Source organism: Gossypium hirsutum, chromosome A01 (assembly GCF_007990345.1).
Source record: "Gossypium hirsutum isolate 1008001.06 chromosome A01, Gossypium_hirsutum_v2.1, whole genome shotgun sequence".
NCBI lineage: Eukaryota > Viridiplantae > Streptophyta > Magnoliopsida > Malvales > Malvaceae > Gossypium > Gossypium hirsutum.
This window is the reverse complement of record NC_053424.1, coordinates 101,727,454-101,751,451: the sequence shown is the minus strand read 5'-3', so window position 1 is coordinate 101,751,451 and position 23,998 is coordinate 101,727,454. Positions and strand designations below refer to the sequence as shown.

Genomic DNA, 23,998 nt, shown 5'->3' with positions numbered 1-23,998 from the left:
ATATATTCTTATTGCTAATATTGTGTTTCTATTTTTATTGGGCTTTCATTGTAGTTGATCTTTATCTTAGTAAGCTTTAAACTACTACATATTGAAAAGCTTGTGTAGGTGAAAGATTGGGGAGAATTTTAACACTTATTCTATTCATTAGGAATTTATTTTTTAGATGTGCATTTTGTAAGTAAACAAGTAAACCGCTTGGTTTACACATTAAGTTTTGAGGGGGAAATTATAAGAGAGTGATCTAAATCTTAAGAGCAAAACTAAAGTTGCTATACCGGTACGTGATAGGACTTAAATCATTATTTGTACAACATTGAAAAATATTAAATTCTCTCCCTAAGTAAGTCCCTTAAATATAAAGAAATCAAACTACATAAACAATTGCACTGTGTTCATCATTCTTCTTTCGGAATGACAAAAGTAGCGAGCACCACTAGTAGCAATACTTCCATTTCTTGCAAATTTTGATTGATTTCTTCGAGTTCTATGTTAAAAGACCAGCACAATAAAAGGAAGCTATGAAGCTTTGCTTTCATTAGACTAGCAAATATCGAGTTGCAGACAAGTAGATCTTCATCTTTTTTTGAGAACCACTGGTCGTGGTTAAAAGGCTATTAGAAGAGAATACTTTAAGGACTGCAGTAGAGTAAAAATGATGGTATAATTGGCAAGCCTTTCGTTTCATTCTTTTACTAAAAAACCCAATCTTTTGAAATTGAGTAGGAACAATTCTCATTAATCTATTTGTAGATGTAGTGACCCTACTCATAATATATATATTATTTTATTTTGCTGTTTTTTTTTTTGTCCTAGCTTGTACCTTCTCTATTATAATCTCTTTCAAAATTTCTTTCCACGTCTCAACAAATGCTGGATTTGTGAATTGATAGTTACATCAGAAGAAGAAAAGAAATATATTATGTACTGATGTATTGCACATGTAGTGGATAACAAATACATTTGTATAATATGTCAAAAGTTTGTATTAATATATATGGTTTAACAAACAAGCTAGTATTGATTCTAGTTTAATGATCCCATCCCATGAAAGAAGAATGTAAATAAATATACACTTGGTACCTAATAAACCAATGGTGCGAAAGAGCTGAGTAAGAAGCATAAATCACGTCACCCACACTAAGCTCAGCAATCAGCACACATCACGATTAGATTGGGCTTTGTTATTTAATAGCTTTTCAGTCTTTAAACACCCGATTGGTGGCACCATAGGGGCGGTAAACTCAACAAAAGCTTGCCAACAGAATGTATCATCCGTGCGGGGTCGTTCGTTGGGCGCTGGGGTTAGCTCAATGGCCGATAATGTTATACCCCTACATGGAACATTATCGCTGCAAGCTATGTCCACAGCTTTATCTTTATACGTTCCTCTTATTTTTTCAAAGGTGATTCCTGATAGAGCCACGGCTGCTGTTTGGTTTCTGCATTCCGTTTTGTGTTTTTCGCCACAGTAGAATTGATTTATCACAATTGGACGAACTACCTGAGACACTTGTATGTTTGAGAACACAACACCCTGAACCGAACCGCGTCCACCCTGCATGCAAATATAATATCAGAAAAGTTACTAAGAATGTCAGGCAGTCATACTAGAAGCCTTCTGTAACATATTACCTGCCATGTCTTTATTCGGGCACCATTCGTTGTGTTATGCATAACTATATTCCGGAAACTGATGTTCGAGACACAGGCTTTGCTGATGTAATTCCTTCCCAAGCCTCCAATGCTGATTCCATGCCCTGGTCCACAGCTTACGTTGAAAATGGATACATTTGTGGATCCTGACTGTATGGAAATGCAGTCATCACCTGCAACAATTACTTCACTTCAGATCTGACTAATTCGATTTAAGTATTTATTTCCTGCTTAAGGTCTTACATCGTTTTGTTTATTTACTAGCAAGAGAGAGTTGAAATAGTTACCGCATGAAAGATTACTGGAATGGATTAGCACATCTTGAGAGTTGTGTAGGTGGATTCCATCTGTGTTAGGACTGTCCCCAGGAGAGTCGGCAGTCATAACGTGCACCACAACTCGCTTGCAATGGTTGAACTTGAGATGGAATTGAGGACTGTTTCGAATCGTTATGCCCTTCACCACCACATTGGTGCTCGCATTAAACCTTAGTGCCGGTGCAACAGCAAGACAGATAAAACATCATAGGACTGCATCCCATGCATAGTCATGGAAAAAGTTTGGTTTTTCATGGTTTTTTGAGGTAGTCCTTACAGTTGGTTTTTTTCTCGGCATGTTTCCACTGAATTCATTTCTGTCCTATCACCCGAATTTACAGTAGAAATATGATTAGTTACAAACAAAACAAAACAATCAACCTTAGGGGTTGGTGGAAACTGAAGTAGGTAAATTACCTGTATTGGTGGGATTTGTTGAAATGAAGTGTTTAATGGAATTTTGGGTTCTTTTCCATCATCTTTCCACCATCTTGAGCCTCTTCCATCAAGGATACCTTTTCCCTGAACTGTTACACCGCCTCTAAGATATGTGAATTCAAGCCATGGTAAAGAACCATTGCCCCAACATTGAAAGTCAGTGGGAGCAATAATTATACCATCCAGCTGAGAACAAAAGTCAGCAAATCGACTCTTTACTACTATATATTTAGGTAGGTGCAGCAGCCGTTATTATTTATATACTTCAAATGTTTTTACCTGAAATACAATGTTTGGTTGACAATTAGCACCAGAGAATGAAACGGGTCCTACAAGGAACGTGAATTTGGGCGGAACGAGAACCGTTGATCTCTCCACTTTACATGCATCTGACCATGCATCTTGGAATGCCTGCGTTGCATTAGATTAGAGTTGAATGGTATGAGTTTTTAAGCAAACAATTCAAAGGCTTGTTAAGCAACAGTGAAGAAGCTATCATCACCCTTGGCTCCAAAGCGTCGCACGTCAAAGACTTTAGGCCGATGGAGGGCGGGGGAATTGAATGTGTAGGAGCTTTGGGCTTAGGAGTAGTTTTATGAGGAGGATTCCACTTTGATCTTCCCTTTCGGTAATTACCTTTTCTAGCAATGTACGTTCCAATACTTGAACACCACACTACACAAGCAATCACAAACATAAATGTAAGCCTTTTCAAGCTAATACAACTCATTTTATTTTCCTTTTTTTTTTTTGTCTTCTAGTATCTTTCAAAGTGAAAAACGGAGAGAATCTTTGATGTTTAAATAGGGAGAGGGCTCCAAAACAAAGCTAAAACAACTACTGAGACACAAGCCTAACTAACTAAATAATTGGTTTGAATTTCTAGACATAGCTAAAATGAATTTTACAAAAGAATTATGAAAGTTGTGTTTTGTCCATGGCTCCGCCTCGTGGTATGAATTCTTTTAACTCAAAAATATTACAATTTTTATTAATATTTATATTTTTTCTATAATGAAGAATATACTCGTAATACCAACTTAGTCATACACTTAAATAATAGTATAGATATATAAACAATATAGGAGAAATAATTTGTGTAATAATTTTGAAATGTATAAAAATATTAAAGGAAAGTTTTGGTTTACCGGTTAAATTTTTTTTTTCATAAATATTAGTAGCATGGGTTCAAATATCAACATTTATATTACTTTTTTATTGTTTTTAAAATAAGAAAAAAAAAACAAAAATATTCTTGTAATAATGCAACTTATTTAAATTATGTAAGGTTATTTTAGTAATTTCATTCACTGAGTTGGTGTCTAGTTAACTTGTGACACCAACTCAATCACACACGTAATTATAGTATGGATTAACAAGAGAAATAAACATCTAAACAATTTTATCTAGCATTCCATATTTGTTAAGTTACTCTCTAACATTAGACATATACCCATTATAATCGTCTATTGACTATTGACCAACTATAAATAATTAATAATAAATATTACATAATTTAATCAATTATTTAGTAGGTTAAAATGTGTAAGAAATTATATCATTAATAAAAAATTTAAATTATTTAAACAAAATTTGTAAATTAATATGTAATTACATTTAATATATATCATATTATTATAATCGTATAAAAATAAGTTTTAAATGTATGAAACATAGAATAAATAGATTTGAATGTAATTATTTATAATTACTCCCGTAATTATTTCAATTCCCACCCCTTAATAATTAGAGAGTGTAATTGGGGTTCTCCAATTACATTTAGTTCAATAGAATTCACTAATTACATTGATTATTTAAACATGCCACATGTGTATAATTACACCAAAATTCAATTATTAGGTCACTTTTCAAACATGCCCTTCATAATAAATAGTTTTAATGTCACATCCATTGCATGTGAGTTTACACATTTTTTTTAATTTTCTAAATTTGTTGTAATTAGTGTCCAATAATATTCTATAATTGAATTGTTAAATATAATTAAACTATATTAACTTATTTAACAATTCAGATATAATAATAATAATAAATCAAATCATAATTGAAACATTTTTACATATTTAATATACAATATAATTTTACTTCATGTAATTAATGTGTTGGGGATAAACCTAATTAAGTAACGAACAAGTAAAATAACAAAGAATTTGAAAAGATCGAATAAAAATATTTTACATAGAAAAATATCTCTGAAGAGGATAAAAATTCACGTGTAAAGATAATTTCACTATAACGAAAAATATAAAGAGTACAAAGATGAAAATAAAACTAAACCCCGAAACCCGAAATAAGAATCCTTTAAACGTAAACACAAAATTCTTGAAAACTTGTAAAAGTTAATACCTAAATGGGTAATGAGTTCAATCTTTATAGGGTAAAAAGTGTCTATTTATAGGCTAAATTCATAGGTCAAATAATATTAAAATAATCTACACTAATCAAAGTTCGACTGGGACAAATAATCAGTGTCGAAACCATTTTTTTGACTTGATTTTAAAAAACGGGGATCAACTTTTTATAACAAATTGTGGAGTGGCCACCAATCTTTTATTTAGATGTGATTGGGTCATCTAATAAAACACTTTGTTTTATTAAAACCGATTTTGGCCAACGTAAATTTGAGAAAATGGGTTCGGGAGTCGGTTACGTATGAAGAAGGATTAGCACCCTCACTACGCCCAAAATTGGTACCAAATTGATTAAGTACTGTCCTTATGCCTAAGATTTAAAGCTATTTTTGAAATATTGTTCATTTTAAAACATTTGAATGGCTTAAGTTGGTTGTCAAAATTCTCTTGTTTCAAAGGTATACAGCATCACATCCAGCACGATAGGACACAATCCTTTATACCCTCGAAAACACGATAATTTTTTGACTTCCAAAGGTTTATATGTTGAAGATTACAAAGGGATGCCTGATTATTTAGTCCAACGAAAAACCGAACCCAGCACGGTAGGGCACGATCCCTCGAATTTCTAAACATTGAACATTGCCTTGCTTTAGAATTTAGAAAACTAGAGTGAAATTCAAAAGGAATATTCAGTTATTTTGAACAAACAGGAAAATGAAACCCAGCACGATAAGGCACGATTCCCCGAGTTTCCAAAAATTGAACATAGCCTTGTTTTAAAATTTGGGAAACACGAGTGAAATTCTAAAGGAATATTCGACTATTTTGAACAAACACGAAATCGAAACCCAGCACGATAGGGCACGATTTCTCGATTTCCCAAACATCAAACATTGCCTTCATTTTAAGGAATTTTCAAATGAATAATTGTAAAACCATCTTAAAACGCATTAATTTGACTTGAAATAAAATGGAATAATTATTTTAGATTAATAAGTTTAAAATCCCAATGAGTCAATTGCAAGTAAAAGGCGAAATTATAAACATGAGATAATATGCATGGGTAGCGAACTCTATTAATGAATAAAAATAGTGTAAAGATGAATAAACAAATAAAAAATTTTAATGTGCATAAAATAATAGTAAGCTCACATCCAAACATTAACAATCAAAATCGTGAAAGCTAAAAATATAACTAAAGAAACAAATCAAAGTAAAAGCCCCAACAAGTTTTCAAGCCTAGATAAATAAAATTAAGATAACAACACCAAGTACCAATCGAAAATATAATATAATAACCTATAAAAAACGATAAAGACAACCAAACACATATGATATACAAAACAATATGGACAAACTACAAACACATAAATAATTATTAAAATAAAGATTATAAAAGAGGAAATTTGAGTCAAATAATATGCATAAACATTTTGAAGACGATGTATCCATTTAAAGTTGACAAATGTATATACATATAAAAATAGTATTTAAATGTGAGATTCTAAATCAAAACAATATGTAGTAAAATATATTCTAAAAAATAACTTATGTACATAAAGATATATATAGGAAATTTTAAAAAGAACTTACAAAATAAATTAGCATGGGATTTAATATGTACATAGAATTAAATTAATTTTATTATACATGTACAAACACATATAAAACATTTGAACAAGTGTTATATAAATATTTAAAATAATATGGTATAAAAATGAACTTCAAAATGGTGATTTTATAAAAACAAAATAAAGTTATTGAAATAGCTCAACACATATATAAAAATATTAAGAACTTTAAAGTAATAAACATTACAAATTACAAACTTTAATTAAAATAATACATGTACAAATATATATAGAATATTTAAAGAAATATTATACAAATATTAAAATGAATCAACACATGTACAAATGTTAAATGTATTGTAAAATAATAGGCTATACTGAAGACTAAATTAAAATCGAGTTAAAATAAGAAGGATAATTTAAAAAATAAGCTGTTAGAACCAAAATAAGGACTCATGCGACATGCCTGCAAATGCATAGGAACTGGAACTAGAAATAATCCAGATCCCAAAACGCAGCATTGAAGCGGGGACCAAATCGAGTTCATGCTTAAATTATAGGAAAAATTTAAAAACAAAAGAAATACAAATATAAGCTGATTGAAACGCAGAGCAAAAGGGGAAGGACTTATATCGCAAATAACCCATTTGAAGCACAAAGGCGCGAGTTCAGGTCCTGGAACGGGTTGACGCGCGGACCCTTCCCCCTTGAAACGGCGCCGTTTCGTTTTATTCCCAAAATAAAAGGAAATCAAATTTTTCAAGCCATAAATCGAGTACCCATTTGCTAGGGTTTCGGCGCCGCAGCTTTGAGGCTTTTCCATCCCCCTTTGTCCATTCAACTGCCACTATTCCACCATTGAAATCAACGGATAATGGCTAGCAATGAAATCGATCCATTTCTCTATTCTAAAATTCGCCACAGAAGGTCAGATTTTTAGCCCCGAAAACCTATCTCAAGCTTCGATTTCAACGAAGAAGATATGGTCTCCGATGGCTCGTTTGAAGGTATGTTTTCTTTTTTACTTCACTATACTAAAAAACACATGCGAAACACGAAAGGAAGATGAAACAGATGTGAAAGAAATAAATACAAGTCATTCGAAATCACCTTCTTGCAATTGCTTTCGAATTTTCTATTCAGTATGTATTTTAGTGTGCTTAATGTGCGTGTAAGAAAAAGGAACCCTTACAATAAAAAATAAAAGGGCTTTATAGATAATCAAAAGAAAAAAATACAACAATTTTTGTTCTCTCTATTGGCTGTTGCTCTGCTGCTGTTTTCTTATTTTCTTGTTTTCTTTCACAGGTACGGAGCGTATGCTGGCACTAAGCATGAGGGTGGCGTACGGCGTGTTGACTTGGAGGCACGAACGGCGTTGGGGCTGTACGGTGGCTGAAGGCTGCAGCGCAAGGGAGAGAAACCCTAGGGTTTTTTTTTCTAAAGTATTTTGGGCCGTTTGGGCCTTATAACTTTGGGCTGTAATTGGGTTAATTTGGTTTTAGGGTCTTAGTAGACTTAGGCTGGGTTGAATATTGGGCTTGTACAGTATATTTGGGCTATTTTGTACTAAAGACCTGGACTGTGGACATTTTGTTTAATTATTTTGGTTTTCTTCTTCTTCTTTTTTTTTGTGTTTTTAATTGTTTATTTTTAGTGCTGGGCCCGGGCTAAAATTGAGCATTACAGCTGCCCCTCTTTGCTCATTGTCGTGTAACGTGAATGGAGCAAAGACTATAAAAAGGCCAATTTTGCCTGGACCCGCTGAGTCTCGGCTCTTCTTGGCGCTTCTTTTCTTCAAGTATCTCCAATGTGCTCCACTGCAACTTCAGAGAGGTATGGTTCGTATATTTTTATCCTGCTCTACTGCAACTTCAGAGAGATAAGGATTGTGACTTTGATCTGCTCCACTACAACTTCAAGGAGATAAGATCTGCTAACTTTAGTCTGCTCCACTACAACTGTCCACTGCAACTTCAGGGAGATAAGACTTGTAATTTTTATCCTGATCTACTGCAACTTCACAGAGATAAGGATTGTGACTTCGATCTACTCCACTGCAACTTCAGGGAGATAAGATCTGCTAACTTTAGTCTGCTCCACTGCAACTTCAGGGAGATAAGACTTGTAATTTTCAGCCTGTTACCCTACTGCTTAGGAGGTTAAGGCTCACCGTCTTCGATTTGCTCCACTACTGCTTAGGGAGACAAGATCTGTAATTTTTGGCCTGTTACCCTACTACTTAGGGGGTTAAGGCTCACCGTCTTTGATCCGCTCCACTACTGCTTAGGGAGATAAGATCTGCGAACTCTCTGATGTTGCTACACCGTCTTCTAGGGACATGACCTGTAGAATTGGTTTCCTGTACCTATGTTTATGCCAAATAATTAGGATGCCATGATCCAAATGATTCAAATGCTCCTAACTAGATAAATGATTATGAATGTAGAAATGCCATGAGAGTGATTCATTTTTAAATGCTTAAGGTATCATTGCTCATAGTTCATCAGGGTTCTATCATTGATGTGCTATCGTGTTTTCTTGTTTAGTCGGTATGTTTGACAGAAAATTTGAAGAAATATTCACAATTTGGATTATTCTTTTTCCAATGTTTCCAACTTTTGAATCTGGTTAGTCTTGACTAGTGACCCTGGTTCAGGTCCTTGTACTATTTAGAGACCTTCCAAAGTAATATGCGTAACTTCTTTTGTGTGAATATTATAAGTCCAAAAATCGTGATTTCAACAAAAATGCTCGAAAGAGACTATCATAATGGACAAGATGGAATTTTATTGAGCAAAACTCAAAGTGAATAAATTAAACAATATAGTAAATCTGCTAAGGTACAAAATAAGATGAGAAAAAGGTGCCCCAGATATCGCAGCACGAGCTTCTCTATTCTAACTTCTCAAAAGCCATTTTGAGCTAAATATGCGTTCAGGAGATCCCGCGTATTTTGTTGATGCTCCAAGATGTATTGTCCTTCCCTCTTGTTAATTTTGGAGGTCAAGACTACCGCATGCCTCATGTTTTAAATTTGAGCTGCCCATTTTCGGGTTTTCAACTCAAAAACCCCTTTGGTCACAAAGCGCCCTTTGCGGGTTTTCACCTTGGCCTCTCCATCTTTTTTTTTTGGGGGTCTCAAAGTACCATTTGCGGGTTTTCACTCTGGCCTCTCTCTCTTTAGGTAAAATACTTCTTGACGGAATCCAAATTCACAAGATTGGACAAGTTTTTACCATCCATCTCGACTAGGATCAATGCTCCTCCAGAAAAAGCTTTCTTTACCACATAAGGTCCTTCCCAGTTTGGCATCCATTTCCCTCTGAAATTTTTTTGTATGGCAAGGATCTTTTTCAAGACCAGGTCCCCCTCATGGAATTCCCTAGGACGAACCTTTTTATCACAGGCTCGCAGCATTTGTTTTTGGTACATCTGACCATGACGGATAGCTCTTAGCCTCTTTTCTTCAATCAAGTTCAATTGATCATATCGAGACTGGATCCACTCTGCTTCATCTAACTTTAGCTCCAACAACACTCAAAGGGACGGGATTTCAACTTCGATTGGCAAAACCGCTTCCATACCGTAGACCAAAGGGAAAGGCGTTGCCCAGTAAAGGTTCTGACTGATGTTCGATAAGTAAAGATGACAAATAGTAACTTCTCATGCCAATCTTTGTAGGTCTCAATCATCTTCCCCACAATCTTCTTAATATTTTTTATTGGCCGCTTCCACTGACCCATTCATTTTCAGGTGATATGGTGACGAGTTGTGGTGTCTGATATTGAATTGACTGCAGACTTCCGCTATCGTACTATTGTTCAAGTTTAATGCATTGTCAGATATGATCCTCTTCGGTATTCCATATCGACATATGATCTCTTTTTTCAGGAATTTGCTCACTGCTGACTTTGTAACATTAGCATATGAAGTGGCTTCCACCCATTTGTTGAAGTAGTCGATAACCACAAAGATAAACCGATGCCCATTGGAAGCTTTCGGCGATATTGGTCCAATCGCATCCATACCCCACATAGGGAAAGGCCATGGGGAAGTCATGACATGTAGCGGTGAAGGAAGCACATGAATTTTGTCTCCATAGATTTGGCATTTATGACATATCTTAGCGTAATTGACACAGTCCCCTTCCATAGTGGACCAATAATACCCAAATCTCATAATTTTCCTAGCCATTGTAAAGCCATTAGCGTGTGCCCCACAGACACCCTCATGGACTTCTTCCAAGATTTTCTTACCTTCTACAGCATCTACGCATCTTAATAGCACTTGATCCTTTCTTCTTTTGTATAGGATCTCCCCATCTAAGACATAGTCAATGGCCAATCTTCTTAGCGTCCTTTTGTCATTCTCGCTTGCCTGGTCCGGGTACTCATGATTCCTTACGTATTGCAATATATCTTGATACCAAGGGTGATCATCTTTTTCTTCATCTTCTTCAATATTGTAACAATGAGTCGGAGTTTCATAAATGCTCATCCAGATGGATTTGACATCTTCTTATTTGTTCACCTTGATCATGGAAGCTAAGGTGACCAAAGCATCGACCATCTGATTTTTGTCCCGTGGAAGGTAGCGGAAGGTAATGTCATCGAACTCTTTAACCAATTTAAGGTCCAGTTTTCGATAATCGATCAACTTGGGATCTCTGGTCTCCCATTCTCCCTTGAGTTGATAAATCACTAGCACAGAATCTCCATACACCTTTAACACTTTAATCCTGCATTCTATAGCTGCACGGATACCCATAATGCACGTCTCATATTCTGCCATGTTATTCATACAATTAAAATCCAATTTACTAGTAAATGGATAATTATCTTCGTTCAGAGACACCAAGACTGCCCCAATTCCATTACCCACAGCATTTGATGCCCCATCGAAGTTTAGTTTCCAGGGAAGTTCTTCTAGAGCACCTTCTTCAGTGGTCGTAACACACATCAGGTCTTCATTCGGGAAATCAAAATTCAAGGGCTCGTAATCTTCCAAAGCTCTACTGGCTAGAAAATCTGCTATTGTACTCCCTTTTACTGCTTTCTGGTTCACATAGACTATGTCGAATTCAGAAAGCAGAATTTGTCATCGGGTCATCCTTTAATTCAAAGCTGTTGACTCCATCATGTACTTTAAAGGGTCGAGTTTTGAGATGAGCCAGGTAGTGTGGTACAACATATACTGCCTCAACCTTCGGATTGTCTAAACCAGGGCACAATACAACTTTTCTACCGGCGGATATTTTGTCTCACATTTAGTGAACTTTTTACTAAGATAGTAAATAGCTTTTTCTTTCCTTCCTGACTCATCATGCTGACCAAGTACGCATCCCATGGAATTCTCAAATACTGCCAAATACAGTATCAATGGTTTATCGGGGTTAAGTGGCATCAGCACCAGAGCGTTGGATAAGTACCGTTTGACCTTGTCGAAAGCCTTTTGGCGTTCTTCATCCCATACATCTGGGTTGTGTTTCTTGAGGAGGCAGAAAACAGGGTCACATTTCTCAGTTAGTTGTGAAATGAACCGACTGATGTAATTTAATCTTCCTAGAAAACATCGAACCTCTTTCTGGGTACGCGGCGGAGATAACTCTTGTATGGCTTTAACTTTGCCTAGATCGATCTCAATCCCTTTCTCACTAACCACGAATCCAAGAAGCTTTCAGACTTGACTCCGAAGGTACATTTGCCTGGATTGAGTTTTAGCTGAAACTTCCTCAACCTTAAGAACAACTTCCTCAGGACTTGTACGTGCTCCTTCTCTGTTCGGGACTTTGCGATCATATCATCGACATAAAATTCGATTTCTTTATGCATCATGTCGTGAAACAGGGTTACCATGGCCCTTTGATATGTTGCCCTCGCATTTTTCAGTCCAAATGGCATCACCTTGTAGCAGAACGTGTCCCATATGGTTACAAATGTGGTTTTCTCCATGTCTTCAGGATGCATCTTGATCTGGTTATATCCGGAGAAACCATCCATGAAAGAAAACAGTGAGTGTGCTACCGTGTTGTCTATTAGGGTGTCAATATGAGGAAGTGGGGAATTATCTTTCGGCCTGGCTTTATTCAAATCTCTGTAGTCTACACACATTCATACTTTTCCATCTTTCTTAGGGACGGGGACGATGTTGGCTACCCATTCTGAGTATTTTACCACCTTTAAAAATCCAGCATCAAACTACTTTCTGACCTCTTTCTTTATTTTTAGCAAGACGTCGGGCCTCATTCTATGGAGTTTTTGCTAAACCGGCTTACATTCTTCCTTTATGGGAAGTCGATGCACCACGATATCGGTGTTCAACCTGGGCATATCTTGGTATGACCATACAAAGACATCTTTGAATTCTTGAAGTAATTCGATAAGGTTTCGCTTAATCTCTATGGTGATACAAGTTTCGATCTTCACCTCTTGTCCCTCTCCTAAGCTTACAATTTCTATTGATTCTTTGTGAGGTAAGATTTGTTTCTCATCTTGTTCTACCATCCTCAATAGATCAGGAGATAGGTTACAGCCTTGGTCATCTTTGAAATCTTGAGAATCCTCTATACATATATCTTGCTCAAAAGGAGACTCTGAGCCACTAGCAGTGTCACTCATATCATTGATATCTGGGGATCTGTTATGAGGATGAAGGAAGATACAAAGAACCAAAAGAATTTAAGAATAATTATCTGTATGGTATGATTATAAATGAAGAACGAAAGAATATTTAGAAAAATGTCCGAAGGACAAAAGAATCCGAAAGTAATCATTTGTATAATATGATTATGAATGAAATAGAGAGAATGAAAGAATATCTACTCAAAATGATAATAACTGTGCATTTTATTGAAATAACGTTTTTGTACATAAGTCTATTTCACAAAAGATTCTTATTACTCCTAGGCCTAGAGCAATAAGTGTGTTTTGGACATTACTTTGAGTCAGCTCTAAAAACTACAGGAATCTCTTCCACAGTCCAGTTATCCAGAACACTTCTAGGTATGTAGGAGAAAATGCCCGACAAATTTTCTCCTCCAGCCCCTTCTTCGTATGTGGCTTTAATGTATAAGTTTTCCAACTTTTCTTCTATGGATTCCTTTCTTGGCGTGCCCCGCTCGAGATGAATGATTCCTCCGGACACAAAAGTTTTCGATGTATGGGGGAATATCATTGGCTTCCATTTGATTTTCTCCCTCTTCAATTGTGCTCTACTTCTTTCTTGTTTCTTTTCCAGCTCCTTTTTCCTTTGTCTTGCATCCGGCTTAAATCTTAAGCCGAAGCGGTCTCTCTTGTCCTTTAATACTGGCGTTTCAACCCTTCTTTAAAGATGTCTCCTGAGTCTTCTTCTCAGTAGAGCTCATTTTCTAACCATCAACTGTAGACTCATTCTTGTAGTTTTGGATAATTTCGGCGTCAGAATTTTGCTCCCCTCAGTAATGAATGTTACATTAAAAAATTTCAAAGACCGAAATGAGCATTCGATTGCTTCGTCATCTGTCTCCAAATAGGGTGCGTCATTGCTTACAGCTACAATGATATCCTCTTCAACATTTATTGTCATCAACCGCCCCTCTGATACTAACTTCAACTTCTGATGCAACGATGAAGGCACTGCCCCAGCTGAAAGTATCCAGGGCCTCCCCAAGAGGCAGTTGTATAAAGGCTTGATATCTATCATCAGGAAATCCACCTCATATGTGTTTGGCCCGATCAGAAGAGGTATCTCAATTCTTCCCATCACCCTTCTTTTTGTACCATCGAATGCCCTCACTATATTTTGGCACTCTTTCATGTGAGAGCTGTCTACAGGTAATCTGTTTAGCGTGGACAATGGTAGGATATTCAAGGCTGACCCATTGTCAATCAGTATTCTTGGTAGCGTATATCCCTTACAACGCGTGGTGATATGTAAAGCTTTAGTCGACCCCATGCCACCAGGTGGTATATCGTCGTCATTGAAGAAAATAAAGTTATCGGCACTTATGTTGCTAACTAAGAACTCTAGCTTGTTGACGGAGATATCATTAGCAACATACGTTTCACTTAAAACCTTCATCAGCGCGCTGCGATGGACTCCCGAACTTAGGAGTAAGGCCAGCACCGAGATACGAGCTGATTGTTTACGTAGTTGTTCCACAACACTGTACTCGCTGTGCTTTAGAAATTTTAGAAACTCTTTAGCCTCCTCTTCGTTAACCGGCTCATTAACAAGAAGTTCAGATTTGGCCGCCTTTTCCTTCATCTGTTCGACCACTATGGCTTTTCCTTTTATGGGTCTTGCTTTCTCGATTGCTGAATCGTAGCGTCTCCCGCTACGTGTATAGGAGCCTCTATCTTGGTCCTCTTTTGAAGCGTCAGCCAGGTTCTCTTTTCCTGGGATCGTTACGTTACAGTCGTAATTCCATGAGACCCTCTTACTGTCTTTATAAGGGAAGACTACAGGTCTTTGGATTATGACTCTCGGTGGCATTTGCACTCCTGCTTCATTATTTTTGGGTCATAATATAATGACCACGGGGTAGTTAACTGTTTGGTTCTGCACCGTCGATTCTCCCTCTGACGTGCATATGTCTCCCTCTCCGAGGTTTTCGGTTTCTTCATAAAACTCCATTTCTCTATTGTTTATCATGTCCTGACTAGGGCCCTGAACTCCACACACTATTGAATTTCATGCCCCACCTCATTGTGGAACTCACAATAGTTCCTCTATTCTTCAGATTTTTCTCTCGAATCCAACATGATCAATCCTCTCTTGACCATTTCCTTCCACACCTGTCTCAATGAGATCCTGACTTCTACAACCTCATATTTGATCTTCTTAATTCTGCCTTCGTTTATCCCGTTTACTCCTTAGTCGGTATGATTGAGGAGCAGGTTTCCTACTACATTGGGTACGGCTGGGTCGTCAAACCTTACAATACCCATTTTAATAAATCTTTTAACTAGTTTCTTGAACGCAGTGCAGTTTTCGATCGAATGCCCGGTGATTCCCGCATTGTATTCATATTGGGCGTTTGTGTCATACCATTTGGGAAACAGGGGTTAAAGTGGCTTCAGGTAGAAAGGGGACACTACATGAGCGTTGAATAGGTTCTAGTACAGATCCCTATACGTCATGGGCATGGGCGTGAACTGTAGTCTTTCTGTGTTCGCCCTCGAGCTAGATTCTTTCTCACAGTGCTATGTTGATTAGTAGTCACCGTTTTTGGCTGGTTTACAGTGAGTGACTTGGACTGACCCTTGCTAAATGTGCTCGTGTTGTTCACTTCGTTATCTCTTTTCCTCGGGGCTAATCTTTTGGTACTTTCCCCTACTTCTATTTTGCCGCTCCTCACAGAATTTTCAATCATTTCACCTGTCATCACTATGTCTGAGAAGCTTTTAGTGGCACTCCCTAACATATGAGTGATAAAGGAACCTTCAAAGTGTTGATAAAGAGCATCGTAGTTTCTTTTTCTAAAAGTGACGGCTAAACTTGTATGGCAACTTCTCTCCATTTTTACGCATACTATCTGAAACTTTCATTTGGTTTCTTCTTCATATTCTGGAGAGTAATCCTGTTAGGAGTCATATCTGTCATATGATTATACTATTTCATAAAGGCTTGAGCTAGGTCTTTCCATGAGTTAATCTTAGCACGACTCAATTGGTTATACCATTTGGATGCCGCCCCAATCACAGTGTCCTGGAAGCAGTGAATCAATAGCTGGTCATTGTTGACGTATCCAGTCATTCGCCTGTAAAACATAGTAATATGAGCTTCAGGGCAGCTCGTTCCATTGTACTTCTCAAATTCAGGCATTTTGAACTTGGGGGGAAGGACCAAGTTTGGGACCAAACTCAGGTCCTTAGCGTCAACTTCGTGATGGCTATCTGGGATTTCCATTGCCCAAAATTTTTCCTCCAGCCATTTACACTGTTCCTCTAATTTCTTTTGTGATTCCATCATTGCCTTTTTCTCCTCTGCAACTTCATCCAAATCAGGAACAAGTGGATAATTCAAGTTATTAACAGGGTTAGAGCCTGAGTCGGCTTGGAAATTCATTGGCATCGCAACTTCAGCCTGAATCTGTTGAGGCCTGATCGTAACAGATGGTCTTTACAGATTAATCTCAGGTTGTGTCGGTACATGTGTCGGAGTGAAGCCAGGAGGATATTGAGGGTCTTCATTATTTTCCCCAACATTGTCCATGGGACCCTTTCCTTTATCCATTCTTCTCATCAACAATTGGGACAACTGACTCATCATCTCTCTTTGGGATTCCATCATTTGCTCTTTCATCTCTTGCTAAATCTTGGCTAGCTACTCTTGCATCTGTGACTGCATTTGTTCCTGCATGTCCTTTTGCATTTGCTTCAATTTCTCAAGTCTTTTGTCCATTGACTTGGTCTTTTTCCTTGTACCGTAGGGGTGCGTAGTTGGTTGGTTTTCATTGGTTTCTAGATTACTGAAATAATTTTTAATTAATTAGAATCTTTTTATGACCTTTAATGCATATGATGTAATGCAATGCAAATGCATGAATGCAAAGGAGACATCAATTTTGATTCAATTCCCTTTAGAAAACTTCACTAGAAAATAAAAATCTTTACGTAAAACTGAGTTACAAATAAAACTTCGCCCTAATGCTCAGAGCCTTAATTTTCCTAAGCAACGAGGCTAGCTCCTGCCCTCGATCGGACTCCAACTCGTACTTCACACTCAATGTGTCCACTTGTACTGCTAAAGCTTTCAAGTATTCGGCCACCTCCCGAATCTGGGTTATGGCTTCCCCCATAATGTAATCCCTATTCCTGACTTGGTCTTGTGCATGGTGAAGCTGTTCCTTCCACCGTTCCTCACTTGCTTCGAAAAACTGGACCCGCATCTCACAGCTTTGTAGTGACGCTTCTAATTTTCTACTTTTTCTTTCAGTTCTTCCACCTTACTCAGGCTTGCCCTCAACTCCATTACGGTATTACGATTTCGATACTGATGAAGAGACTTCTCAAGTTCTTCCACTCTAGCCCTTAATTCACCTCGTTCATTTCTACTTTCTGACAGACTCTTCTCTAAATCCTCATTTCGTGCCTGAGCCTCTCGAAATTTCCTTTCCTATCAGTCGGCCTTGGTCTTTTCCACTCGAATTTCATGGCGCCATTGCTTTGAAGTTTTACCTAACCCAGCAGTCCTCATAGACATGCGTAACTTCTAATAATCTATTTTCAAACTGTCTAGATATTCTTCGGCCTTACTTTTCCCTTTTCTCCACTTCTCAGCCCTGACCTCTGAACGTCTACGTCTAATTTCAGATGCATATTTTCTTCCTCCAATTGTTCGATCTTTTTCCCAAGCTCAAAACTCTTCTTCTCGAAGTCTTGTTTTATAATTTCCAACTCTGACGGGGCAACTTGTAATTGTTCCTTCACAGGTCGAGTGCTTTCTACACTTGGTCTAGGAATATTATCATTGACCATCTTCCTAAACCATCCATTGTATTCAGGTGTCACCATGGAACCGATAGCCAGCCTCTTCATCCAGCGAGTTTGCTTCTAAGCATCAGATAATTCCCGAACTTTCCTCTTATAGTGGTCACCTTTATAAGAGAATTCACATTGAGCAAGCCCGTAAGTCGTGGGTACAAACTGCCTCGATTTGTATTGCCTTAATGCAAGCCATGGAGTATACCTAGTAGCTCCCCAAATTCCTAACAACGACACCTAATCAAAGTTCCCACATCGATATAGAATCTCATCGGGAACCATCCAAAATGCTCTCCACTCTATATCCCCCTCCCTGAGGTTTTGAAGAATTTCCATCCACTTCTCCTCCCAGATATCCTCTCTCCTTCGTATGGCTGCCTCCTCTTTTAACGGGGAATAACCTTCAGAAAAGACCCAGTAAGAAACCTTGTCTACTTTCCAAAAATGCCCATGAAACCACACCATCAACAGCTGTGCACATCCAATAAACCGCCCCTCGCCCATCTTCCGACACATGCTCAAGGATCTGAACATCTCGGTCAATATTACCGGTATAGGTGTGATTCCCTTATCAAGACAATCGAATAGGTCAGTGACTGCCTCATCCACGTGCCTTAAAGCCTTAGGAAAAATTACCAATCCATAGATGCTTAAGGCGAAGATGTCGACCCTCTTTCTTTCATCCGGATGTGTTAAAATCAAATCTCGCAAATTCTCTCAAGGGATACATTTACTATCTCCCTTTTGTTGAATCTGAGCAATGACCCAAGGCTCGCTTATCCCTGAAATATTTATCAATTTCTTTGCGAAAGTTTGACCATTAAAAACCTTGGAATAAGCTTTTCTAACTTGCACTTTTGGACACCTGAGTAGAGTAGTATATTCCTCCACGGTAGGCACTAAATCCACCTCTCCAAAAGTGAAACACTTGTAAGTAGAATTTCAAAATTGAACCATAACTCTGAACAAGTGCTTGTCCACCCTAATATCTAGCAAGTAGGATATATCACCATAGCTTTGATAAAACAACTGCTTGGTCCCTTCATCCCAACGAGCCAATATATCTCTCACCTCTTGCAACTCATTCTGTGCTACATTGACGCAAGTGAATTCCTGCGACTCTGATGTATATCCTTCTGCCAAGCTATCCCCTTTCTCCGATTGTAACTTCTCTGACCATGCGCGGACGGCTGCATTATCCTCAACTTTATTAAGAAATTCATTCTCCATGTCAAACTTTCTAACTTAGTAATCGAATACGAATCAACACCTCCTTTAGTATGCAATGTCATGCAAAACACAATCAAAACAAAACACAATTTAGTATCAAATATAAGTGATAAAATACAAGAACAACAAAGATGATTATAACACACGTATGGGCAAATATTAAGGCTTGATGCGGCTTTACCCAAGGATAGCTCTTAAGGTTCACTATATGTGGTTCAGTTCTAGAGATAAGGTACCTGAACCAGTAGATTCCTCAATCCTCACCCATTATAGGCTCATATGGATCGAGTTCGATTCAGGGGAATACATTTCCCTAAGACCATGCGGAGATAAAAATCTCAAAAAAACATAAGTACGGATGTATCCCAGAAGAAATCCACTAGCCCATGCGAACGTGAAAACCTCACGAAAGCATAGTTTCTTACTCCCATTTAGAATGTGTGACCACAGCGGTCATGCAATGCAATGCAATATTATTCTACAAGACCCGAACCATAACAATCATACAAACAAATGCAATCATGATTTTCAAAACAAATTTTCAATACTTCAACAAAAGGACAACAAATAATCGATTTTATGGCTTGACTCTTTTGTTCACATCTCTAGCGGAGTCGCCAAGCTGTCGAAACTATTTTTTTGACTTGATTTTAAAAAACGGGGATCGAATTTTTATAACAAATTGTGGAGTCGCCACCAATCTTTTATTTAGGTGTGATTGGGTCACCTAATAAAGCACTTTGTTTTATTAAAACCAATTTTGGCCTACGTAAATTTGAGAAAACGGGTTCGGGAGCCAATTACCTATGAGGAAGGATTAGCATCCCCACTACGCCCAAAATTGGTACCAAATTGATTAAGTACTGTTCTTATGCCTAAGATTTAAAGCTATTTTTGAAATATGGTTCATTTTAAAACATTTGAATGGCTTAAGTTGGTTGTCAAAATTCTCTTGTTTCAAAGTTACACAGCACCACATCCAGCACGATAGGACACGATCCTTTATATCCTCAAAAACACTATAAAATTTTTACTTCCAAAGGTTTATATGTTGAAGATTACAAAGGGATGCCTGATTATTTAGTCTAACGAAAAATCAGAATCCAGCACGGTAGGGCACGATCCCTCGAATTTCTAAACATTGAACATTGCCTTGCTTTAAAATTTAGAAAACTAGAGTGAAATTCAAAAGGAATATTCGGTTATTTTGAACAAACAGGAAAACAAAACCCAGCACGATAGGGCACGATTCTCCGAGTTTCAAAAAATTGAACATAGCCTTGTTTTAAAATTTGGGAAACACGAGTGAAATTCTAAAGGAATATTCGACTATTTTGAACAAACACAAAATCGAAACCCAGCACGATAGGGCACGATTTCCTGATTTCCCAAACATCAAACATTGCCTTTGTTTTAAAGAATTTTCAAATGAATAATTGTAAAACCAGCTTAAAACGCATTAGTTTGAATTGAAATAAAATGGAATAATTATTTTAGATTAATAAGTTTAAAATCCCAATGAGTCACTTGCAAGTAAAAGGCGAAATTATAAACATGAGATAATATGCATGGGTAGCGAACTCTATTAATGAATAAAAATAGTGTAAAGATGAATAAACAAATAAAAAATTTTAACGTGCATAAAATAATAGTAAGCTCACATCCAAACATTAACAATCAAAATCGTGAAAGCTAAAAATATAACTAAAGAAACAAATCAAAGTAAAAGCCCCAACAAGTTTTTAAACCTAGATAAATAAAATTAAGATAACAACACCAAGTACCAATCGAAAATATAATATAATAACCTATAAAAAACGATAAAGACAACCAAACACATATGATATACAAAACAATATAGACAAACTACAAACACATAAATAATTATTAAAATAAAGATTATAAAAGAGGAAATTTGAGTCAAATAATATGCATAAACATTTTGAAGATGATGTATCCATTTAAAGTTGGTAAACATATATACATATAAAAATAGTATTTAAATGTGAGATTCTAAATCAAAACAATATGTAGTAAAATATGTTCTAAAAAATGACTTATGTACATAAAGATATATATAGGAAAATTTAAAAAGAACTTACAAAATAAATTAGCATGGGATTTATTATGTACATAGAATTAAATTAATTTTATTATACATGTACAAACACATATAAAACATTTGAACAAGTGTTATATAAATATTTAAAATAATATGGTATAAAAATGAACTTCAAAATGGTGATTTTATAAAAACAAAATAAAGTTATTGAAATAGCTCAACACATATATAAAAATATTAAGAACTTTAAAGTAATAAACATTACAAATTACAAACTTTAATTAAAATAATACATGTACAAATATATATAGAATATTTAAAGAAATATTGTACAAATATTAAAATGAATCAACACACGTACAAATGTTAAATGTATTGTAAAATAATAGGCTATACTAATAGAAAACTAAATTAAAATCGAGTTAAAATAAGAAGGATAATTTAAAAAATAAGCTGTTAGAACCAAAATAAGGACTCATGTTACATGCCTGCAAATGCATAGGGACTGGAACTAGAAATAATCCAGACCCCAAAACGCAGCATTGAAGCGGGGACCAAATCGAGTTCATGCGCAAATTATAGGAAAAATTTAAAAACAAAAGAAATACAAATATAAGCTGATTGAAACGCAGTGCAAAAGGGAAAGGACTTATATTGCAAATAACCCATTTGAAGCACAAAGGCACGGGTTCGGGTCCTGGAACGGGTTGACGCGTGGATCCTTCCCCCTTGAAACGGCGCCGTTTTGTTTTATTCTAAAAAAAAAAGAATGGCAATCAACCATTTTTCAAGCCACAAACCGAGTACCCATTTGCTAGGGTTTCGGTGCCACAGCTTTGAGGCTTTTCCATCCCCCTTTGTCCATTCAACTACCACTATTCCACCATTGAAATCGACGAATAATGGCTAGCAATGAAATCGTTCCATTTCTCTATTCTAAACTTCGCCTCAAAAGGTCAGATTTTTAGCCCCGAAAACCTATCTCAAGCTTCAATTTCAACGAAGAAGATGTGGTCTCCGATGGCTCGTTTGAAGGTATGTTTTCTTTTTTACTTCATTATACTAAAAAACACATGCGAAACACGAAAGGAAGATGAAACAGATGCGAAAGAAATAAATACAAGGCATTCGAAATCACCTTCTTGCAATTGTTTCTGAATTTTCTATTCAGTATGTATTTTAGTGTGCGTAATGTGTGTGTAAAAAAAAGGAACCCTTACAATAAAAAATAAAAGGGCTTTATAGCCGAATAATCAAAAGAAAAAAAATACAAAAAAATTTGTTTTCTCTATTGGTTTCTGCTCTGCTGCTGTTTTCTTGTTTTCTTTCGCAGGTAGGAAGCGTGTGCTGGCACTAGGCATGTGGGTGGCATACGGCGTGTTGACGTGAAGGCACAAATAGCGTTGGGGCTGTATGGCGGCTAAAGGCTGCGGCACAAGGCAGAAAAACCCTAGAGTTTCTGTTTCTAAAGTATTTTGAGCCGTTTGGGCCTTGTAGCTTTGGGCTGTAATTGGGTTAATTTGGTTTTAGGGTCTTAGTAGACTTAGGTTGGGTTGAATATTGGGCTTGTACAGTATATTTGGGCTATTTTGTACTAAAGACCTGGACTGTGGACATTTTGTTTAATTATTTTGGTTTTCTTCTTCTTCTTTTTTTGTGTTTTTTAATTGTTTATTTTTAGTACCGGGCCCGGGCTAAAATTGGGCATTACAATCAAAATTTGACTTGAAGAAGAAAATCGAGAAAATTACATGACACATTGCTATGTCGTGACGTGGCTGTTGCCTCATCAAGACGCCCTTCATCGAGTCATCCAGACGTGGTGAATCTTCTCATTGTGACATTGGTGGTCGCGTTGTCAGGATGACACTTCTTCATCATCGGGACATCAACTTTGTTTTGGTCAAAAAAATGCAAGGCGCATTCCACAAATCTCCACGTTAACTTGTATTTCCACAATGTCGTCTTTGTCAAAGCCTACCACGGGCCTATCTTGAACTATGCAGAATATTAATTGAGTCAAAATTGTGCTTAAATATGAAAGCTGGGGGACTTCTAGTGTTTGACTTGTGCACTGCTAAATCAAAACTGACCCAGGTCTAATTTTCATGAATGCAGTGCCCTAACTTTTCAAAACCTACAGCTAAAAGAGAATCTCTCTTATACGAAACGATCATACATTTTTCCCTCATATGACCAAGTTCTCCTCGCTTCAAACGAGTCGAATTCGACTCCTTAATAGATGAGGGACATCCTGTTTCACTGATCACCATTGATCTTTTAGAACATAAAGATTGTCAATCCTTTTACCTTTCATCAAAACAAGAGCCCTACGAGATACTTTAATTCTGTTTGACTCGATGTTAATTCTACAACCCTTCGAGTCCAAATTTTCCAAGGAGGTGAGATTTCTCTTTAAATCAGGTATGTACCCGATGTTTGCAGTGTCTTAACTGCCCCGTTGTACATCCTGATCTGAACAGTACCAATATTGATTATCTTAATGGGTGAACCATTGCCCATACACACAACTCCACCTTCAACTGAACTGTATGTAGAGAACCAATCCTTGTTGGGACATATGTGGAAAGAACACCTTGAATCCTAGATACACTCGGACATAAACTCAGAGTTTTCGCTTGTTGACACCAAAAAGAAATCATCACCCTTGTCATCGACCAAATTAGCACCATCTAAATCTTCCTTGTTGCTCTTAGCAGCCCTTTTATTTCGTAGCTTGTAACAATTTGCCTTGACGTAACCTAACTTCTTACAATAGCAACATCTCTTGTCTCGCTTCCTTTATGCTACCAAAATCGAGGCTTTTTAGCTGACTTGCTATCCAAACCAAACTTATTGTCGAGTTTGCCTTTGCTCAACAAAG

At 36.8% G+C, this 23,998-nt stretch overlaps 2 protein-coding genes and 1 long non-coding RNA gene across 3 annotated transcripts; 1 reads left to right on the top strand and 2 right to left on the bottom strand.

Annotated features, from left to right (window-relative positions):
* Window positions 1–893: 893 nt before the first annotated feature.
* LOC107917442 (polygalacturonase At1g48100-like) lies at window positions 894–2,175 on the bottom strand (the record flags this gene model as incomplete). Its single annotated transcript, XM_016846796.2, has 3 exons — window positions 894–1,558; window positions 1,636–1,829; window positions 1,944–2,175. Coding segments are annotated over 3 exons (831 nt in total), but the record flags the coding sequence as incomplete, so codon positions are not given.
* On the bottom strand, window positions 2,074–3,152 carry LOC121227975 (polygalacturonase At1g48100-like). The gene is made up of 4 exons (XM_041110984.1): window positions 2,914–3,152; window positions 2,691–2,822; window positions 2,391–2,597; window positions 2,074–2,295 (listed from the first exon to the last, which is right to left on the bottom strand). The coding sequence occupies exons 1-4, from the start codon at window positions 3,139–3,141 to the stop codon at window positions 2,179–2,181; spliced, it is 684 nt and encodes a 227-aa protein (XP_040966918.1). The 5' UTR covers window positions 3,142–3,152; the 3' UTR covers window positions 2,074–2,178.
* Window positions 3,153–21,489: 18,337 nt separating this feature from the next.
* On the top strand, window positions 21,490–22,763 carry LOC121227974 (uncharacterized). The gene is made up of 2 exons (XR_005925484.1): window positions 21,490–22,149; window positions 22,448–22,763. It is a non-coding gene; the product is annotated as an uncharacterized lncRNA (long non-coding RNA).
* Window positions 22,764–23,998: the final 1,235 nt, after the last annotated feature.